Raw genomic sequence first — 7,641 nt, forward strand, 5'->3', positions numbered from 1 at the left:
TAGTTAAAGTAATTTTTGGAGCCTCGCCTTCGTGTCAGAAAAAGTCCAGTGGCGGAATTTTCCCCTCAAGACAGCTGAGCCAATAAATTGCCAAACCAGAGGTGAGAGACTATCATCACTTTGAGATTTTTCTCCACGGAATTCTTTTCGCAGTCAATTTTATATGAAGTTATAGCCGAAGGAATTAGCTTTCAAACCTTAAAAGTCGTGTAATGCGACAGGAAAGAAGCTGTGTTTGTTTCTTTACTATTCGAATATAAACTGGAAATTATGTTAAGTCAGGTCGACAACTTGGGTTCAAACTCATTTATGCGACTCGTGATGCCTCTTTTTTCGGGATTATTGTCCTACTGCGACCATAGCTTCGTTTCTCGATTTCTTTTTCCATTGTTTTGGCCGAAGTTTCCATAACACGAGGGACAACCCTCACTCATAAATTTAATCATTTGAATTTTGCCATTTCCATCGTGGAAGATGTATTGAGCCTGCAGAGGAAGTGTTTGTTGTTTAAGTGTCTTTGACGCGCCAAAATGAAAAAATCAGTGAAAAAGAAAAACGAAAAATGAAATTAAGGAAATTTAGTAAATGTCTGTCTCCGGTTCGATACTCCGAAAAGCTGATTATTTTTTTTGGAATATCATACAGATTTGGAAGAATACACTGTGTCATTGAAAGTTGGGGAGCGGATGAAAGGATTGAATTGGTGTTAATTTTCAGGGTTTGCTCGCCCTTTGATTATCAATGAATATGAATGACGAAAATGATATCTTATCGAGTGCGTCGGGTTCAGTAATGGACGACAAAATAAAAGACTCAGATACAACATCGTGTTATCACGTCGCGCCAAACGTCCTTAATCCAGGAATTCAGGCGTTTTTCAATAGCTATCTGAATTCTAGTCTATCCTTTCTCGTCCGGTCTTGAGTCTTCGTCGTTCCTTGACAGCAACGGAGACTCTGGGCACAAAATTGGCGGTTTCCCCCCCCCCCCCCCCGAAGGGGGGCAATCTTTATCTAAAGCTTCGCTCTGTCTGTTTAGTGTGAACTGTAATCAGGCAAGCATCTCACGTACTGCTACACAGTAACTACAGAGCCAGCATGTTACAAGCGCGCTACGTTTGCTCATCTAAATAATTGAGATAAAAACGCGTAAGTTTAATTTCTTTTGATAAAAGGAACCGATGTATGCTCAGTTTAAATTAATTACACGGCATTCAAGATTGACATCAAATTTCGGCCGAAATTTACATTTTATTTGTTTGACTTTAGCAAAGATAATTTAAGGTGAAAATCCCAAAAAGCATATTCTATATGCTCTTTGATATATAATATTGCTTGAGATTATATGTTTAATTTACGTGCTCGAGGCAGAAACGCTACGTTTTGAAATACTTCATCAGTTTCTTTCGAGTGCCTCAAATATTCATTAGATGGGAAAATGAAACTTGCATTGAATACTTCGCAGTTTTCCCATTAAATTAGACAAGTATGAGAGAACAGACCATCAAAGCGTAAGAGCAAATTATTATTTTAACCACTCAGCCATGTTTTAAACGTAGATTAAATGAAATTTGAAGGCGAAGCTATCGACAGTTTTATTGTCATTCTTAAGTGCCTTCTTTTCAACAGTCTGCTTTGACGTCACTCGCAGGTGTCGTAACACAGACTGGCGTCACAGATTTTCCGGTAAAACTTTCATTTATCCACTAATCCAAGGTTAACACTTAAATTCTTCCTTAACAGACTGACGGCGCAGAGGTAACCATGTTTTAATAGCGTGGACCCAAACAGCACGGTCAACGTGGAAATCGCAGCAAGACGCAGTAAATGGCCAACAAGTCAGCTCTGTTACAAGCTAAGGCCAGTGTACAGTGGTCCACAGCCAGGATAAATCTAAATGTTTTTTCCCACAGAGATGACTTTGTTACGGACGAAGATAACTGTACAACAGAAGTCAAGCTATATGCGAAAAATCACTGGTTTCTTCGCGTACATCTTGATGGAAAAGTTAGTGGCACCCGAGACCAGACAAGCAATGAAGGTACTGTAAAAGGAACCATATGGCTTAAAACAATTAAGCGATCAGAGTTAGAAGCATAAACGAAAATACGACGCAATTCCTTAACCTTTGAAGGCAAACGGCTTTAATGGGAAAGAAGGTTTTATAATCCCATTTTTGAGTTGCTCGAATGTACATGAAACGATGCACGAGTATTCCTAGCAATGAAAAAAGATAATTGAAATTCTGATTTGCCTCGAGTTTCATTTTCAATGTTCTTAACGACACAAATCTTATAGTGAATCATGATGTCACTGTCAGAGGAAACAGACGACACAAAAAAAAGGAAACGTCTTTTTTTGCATAATAATTCCCGCCAAAGGCAAAAACTAACATAGTTATTTAAACATGAAAAGATTTCATACTTAATGTTCACTTTTCCATTTTGCGTAAAAGAACACCCAACAGAGAACTTTCAAGGCACGTTTTTTAAATAATCGTTATTACCAAATTCTATACGTTCGTTTAACAATGTATTTATCGGAGACAATATTGTTTCTAGAATTATTCCTGAGAGATATAATTTTTATTTGTTCTACACAACGAAACAAAGGCCTACGACAGACTGCATGAAAATGAAATTATAATAAAAACCATTATCTTTGTTATTGCAGTGCTTGAAAAATTTAGCTATCAATGGGTCAAGAAAATTGAATCACCTTTCGATACTGTAATATGTACGAAGGCATCAAATTAAGGATCGCCAAACGGGAAATTTTAACAAAATCATGAAGTGTGTTTTGAGTTTGGAGATGATATTGGTCTCTTAACCACTGCGTATACATTCAGAGCAATATCAAATGATCTTAGGTGAGGAACTGATCTGAATCGACCACAATAGATATCAAACAATATTTTGTTGAAAAATAAGTGTGGAAAAAATGTGAATTGATCAGCCATAATTTTCCAACAGTTCGTGGATGATGACTTCCTGTATTACTAATTATGTCCGAACTGAATTGTCTTGCATCAGGCAACTTGATCCGGTCGGGTGAAAAAGGACTGCCGAATAACATTGCAAACTACAAGGCACGGGGAAATTAGGTACTCTAAAGTTCTTTTCAGCCAGGAGTTTCTTCTGTTTGATCAAGAGATCTTGGCAAACACGACGCGAAAAACGTTTCATTTCCCTTGTTCAAGGGGTGACACTTGCGTCATAGCTTGAGGCGTGGTTACAAGGAGATAAACAAGAAGTTCAACCTCAATATAATGCCATACAAAGAGAGAATTTATTTGCCCCTAAATGCGTTTTTCAGAAATTTTGTTTTCTAATCGTTTGGAAACAAATTTTAAGTATTATTTCAATGTATTGCTTGTCTTCGCCGTGATTTATTTGACTCTGCACGGTCAGACATTCATGTTTGCTCTCCTAGGTCTTCTCGTCGACATAAACATTCATTACGCAATCATTTCGTTGTTTTATTTTTCCCGCAAAAAATAGAATGGACATCTTGTAAATAAGACAGTGACGCATTTGGGAAAAGACTGAAGAATCTCCTCGCGCAGGGAGTATCTCACAATATTTACGTCTCAAGGGAATTGTGCATAGTGGGCTATTTTCACAAGACTTTTGTACTCCTAATATGAGATTTCGACACTGGAGGAAAGCGCGAGTGATCAGTTGCACTTTGGAATATAACTATTCCATATAAATCTGTTACAAAACGATTCAGTGATCTAATAAGAAAGTTGCAGATTGCTTTATACTCAACATTTCAGACTAACGAGAACGCCGGCCGTCTCTTTACTCCTGACTTGGTAAATGTTGATTTGTGATGGATGACCTGTGATATCTTTCAGTTTCAAACTCTGCGGCAAGTCAAAACTCAATAAAAGAAAAATTACGATTCTTCTTTCATTCTTGAATAAATTATTTATCACATTTCTTGGCGCTTTCCGACAACAGGGAGACCACAGGGCAAAGACTTTAATAGACCTCCCTCCCTAATTGCAATCACGGTGATCAGGCTGGATTGTCACTATACTAATTCATCTGCCGTTTAATATCTAAAGTTCCTTTCCAAAAAAAGAAAACGAGAAAATTGTTGAATGTTGTGTTGGACAGGTTTCGTTCAAAACAGGTTTAGAGACAGAGTCAGAGGTTGAAAAGATTCATCTTTCAGTGACTAAGCGGCCATAGAAAAGCAAACCACGCTTCGGGCAAGGAAAGGCCTAGAACATTTTGATCATATTTGGTTCTACACAAAGCCCATTTTAGCAACTGATAAATACTACATAAGCAACAACGACCGATCGTCTTAGACTCCTGTTTCCTAAATACTCGTCAAAAAAATCCCGTAAGTCTTTATATTGCCGATTCGGTCTTAAAGAAAGACTGAATACGCTATGAGGAAATCCGTCTGCGTTGCCGCCTTGAGTCAACAAGTTAACAGTTTAATTTGTTTTCGCAAACAAAGCAGAGGTCATTATGTGTGATAGGTGAACATCGTGTGGCATAGAGAGCAGTTATGTCATTCTTATGCCTGGTTCAAGAAGAGGACGACGACTTGATTTTTCTCGGCAATTACTTGGTTGGGGTTCCTTGTGTCATGAGGTAACGTTCAGGGAATAGTAATGGCCGCTAGTACATGATGTCGTTCATGACTACCACAGATTCGAGTCCACATTTTCTGATTAAATTTTATAACTGGGTAACATTTTTTTTGACTTTCCTTTACAGTGACTCTGTTGCTACAATCCCTTGGCAAAGGATTTGTTCATATATTTAGCCCCGAAGCAAGAAGATACATAGCAATGGAAAGCACTGGAACACTCTTCTCAACGGTAACCTAACATTCTTTGTTTTTATCTCTCGATAACAATGCATCTTATTATTATTATTATTAGTATTATTATTATTATTATTATCATTATCTTTTCTCAATTTTCTAATCGAAGTCAACGGTATTCGCTGAACATGACAGGTGAGTTTGGTTCGATTCAAAATTCTTGCACTGCATGGCGCTGGCGGAAGGCACAATACATGCAATATAGAGAACTAGTAGGAAAATTCTCGAGCAAAATATATACTAAGGTTGGTTCTAATAAAGGAAGTGTAGGTAGTCGCAAAGCTTCACCGGTTAGTAACAAAAGTTAGTTTGGTCATTTATCGAGAGTATCTTTGTTAATTGCGATATTTTCAGCCCAAGGTCCATTTCAGTACACATTCCTTCTAAAAATCATTTTACGGGCAATGCAAAAAACACTCCCGTGATTGAGACTAAATTGACTGCAAGAAAGGAACAGTTGACAACTTCGCATTCGTTCGGTTGCATTGTTCGTTTGTCCGACTGCAATCATGGCGATATATATAGAATAAATATTGTGTATGCATCAAGATAAGCAGACAAGACAAGAAATCAGCCTCTCAAGGCGTTTTTCGGTGCTTTTCTTCTTTTGAATCATTTTAGTTAATGGGATATCTGATTTGTTTGTACACAAGGTAAATAACTTGCCCTGCAAATGCATGTTGAAACAATTTATTTTCACTGAAACCTTTGAAGACATTACAAATGATTCACACTGAGGCAGTAAATCCGGCAATGTTTTCATAGAGATCCTTGCTTACAACTGTTACAATTTTTTGCACTGAACATGGGCTTCCACACCTTGTAAATAGCTAACTTTGTTTGCGATCTTCCAGTTGGTTATTTTACTATTTTTGTTCACAAGTCCCTAGGCTTCAAGCCATAAATACTGCTGTATGCAAATATTAGTAGTTTATATTTTCTTTTTAATAGTAAACGTCGGTTTTCTCAAAAATTCGTATTTACAAAGGAGTGTGCTTCACAAAGGCACTTTAGAAGTATCGTACATCTGTTTTGCTGCCGGTTCGCCGGATTAGCTCGCTTAAATCATGTACTCTCGAGTCTACGATCCAGCACCCGGAAAATAGCCTGACTCCTGGCGGTATTTTTGTTTGTGTGGTCATATTCGTTCAGAAGTCCGTCAGACTGATCCAGCCAGGTCGACCAGTGCTGATAGACCACATGCAAGGCCTGGAATTCCATCCCATCATGTTCGCGAACAGTTGTTTCAGCAATAATTGCAATGTGAAACGAGGCCTACGGATTATAGTCCAAGAACAACCAAACGCAACTGACTCGGTCGGACTTTTGATCATCTCAAAGAATGCACAAAGAATATATTATTTTGATAATTGCCTTGTTATTGTTGTTGTCATTAAAATTGCATGGTGTGTCTTAGAACGAAGTTTCCAACCTCAGCATTTTAAGGCCCAATTAATTCACTCACGGGTTGATAAATAAATTGTTTTACTTTTTCGACTTTTAGCTATCATTTAAAAGTAAAGAATTCTATGAAACGGTCAATTCTTTTTTTGTACGTTTTAGCTCTTAAAAAATTTGGGCGCAGTTTATTGCCCAGATACGTGAGTGATAAATAGCGGAATTGCTGACTGATGTAAACCAAAAGCTAATATTGATACTCAAATTGTTGTTTTTTTGTTCGTTTGGCCAAAATAGCATACAATATTCGCCACACCAATGAAATGATGAAGATAAGTACATTTTGGTTTTGTTTTGAAACTCCTGATGAAGATACTCAGTTATTCCTTGCCAATATAAATTGGTCATTTTTTGCTTAACGAAGATGCCAGAAAAAGAAAGTCATTCCTGAATACAAAACCACTAATTGAAAGTCCTTACCAGGTGTTAGTTGTTACTGTAGAAAATAAAGCTGTGTGTGTCTTCACGACAACACGAGTTCAAAAGACACCGATACGAATAATATAAGTTCTCAAAAAAAAAAATGCTCCTAACGGAATACACTATTGGAGGGCCTTAAATGTAAACTCTGCTGAAATTGTTGACGTCGTTGAATTTCACATAACTACAACACTAACCTGTAGGGCAGATCCAGGGAATGTTCGGTCGATTTCCTTCTTTCACAGGAGATAACTAGGCTCAATTTTATCTTTTCTGGGGTGCATCCAGGGTTTGGTAAAGGGGTTTGAAGAATTGTCCACCAAAGTTCTGCCCTATTAAGAAATTTTGAAATATTAGAAGATTTTAAAATTTAGGTTCTCGAAAATGAAATTTCCTGTTTTTTGAGGAACGATTACCCGTAATTGTTTTTAACTATTTCAAACAAGGACGGAGGTTAGGAAAGCCGCGATGTTTGTCAAATTACGTTTTTCGCGAGAAACCAAACGTTCTTAACGTTTTCATTTCATTAGTGCTCGGGGTTCGTCATACCTTTTTAACAATCATTCCATGCACACAGATACAATGGCTCAATTTGAAACTAAGCTTACTGTGACATTTGATTTCAAATTTTTAATAATCGATTCTTATCCACTGTCAAAGGCAAAAATAGACGATATCTAGCAATTCCCAAATTTTATCATGGACGGGTCATGGTAAGCACTGAGTATTGCTTGGTATGTTGCGTATAAGAAAAATGTAATTAAAAAAGATTAGGGTCTATTTTGTGGGTCTGTTAAGGGAAAGTATGTTCCTTAATGCGCTTTTATCGCAAAAACACGGAAAATAAAGTTATCAATTCTGTTGTCGTTAGACCAGGCATGACATGACAATTTTAGAAATCACTTAAGAAAGCTTC

General features: G+C 37.3%; 1 protein-coding gene across 2 annotated transcripts in view; it reads left to right on the forward strand.

Annotated features, from left to right (window-relative positions):
• Positions 1–7,641, forward strand: part of LOC137967435 (fibroblast growth factor 2-like) — a 13,025-nt gene continuing 5,384 nt past the window's right edge. Inside the window, exons 1-3 of one of the 2 annotated variants that reach the window (XM_068813956.1) lie at positions 1–101; positions 1,743–2,040; positions 4,739–4,842. In XM_068813956.1, the coding sequence (XP_068670057.1) occupies positions 1,827–2,040; positions 4,739–4,842 (318 nt within the window). In that variant the 5' untranslated portion in view covers positions 1–101; positions 1,743–1,826. Of the gene's footprint in view, positions 102–1,013; positions 1,149–1,742; positions 2,041–4,738; positions 4,843–7,641 lie in introns of those variants that run through there. The other variant, XM_068813955.1, reaches the window with a different exon arrangement.

This window comes from Montipora foliosa, chromosome 8 (genome assembly GCF_036669935.1).
Source record: "Montipora foliosa isolate CH-2021 chromosome 8, ASM3666993v2, whole genome shotgun sequence".
In the NCBI taxonomy this organism is placed as follows: Eukaryota; Metazoa; Cnidaria; class Anthozoa; order Scleractinia; family Acroporidae; genus Montipora; species Montipora foliosa.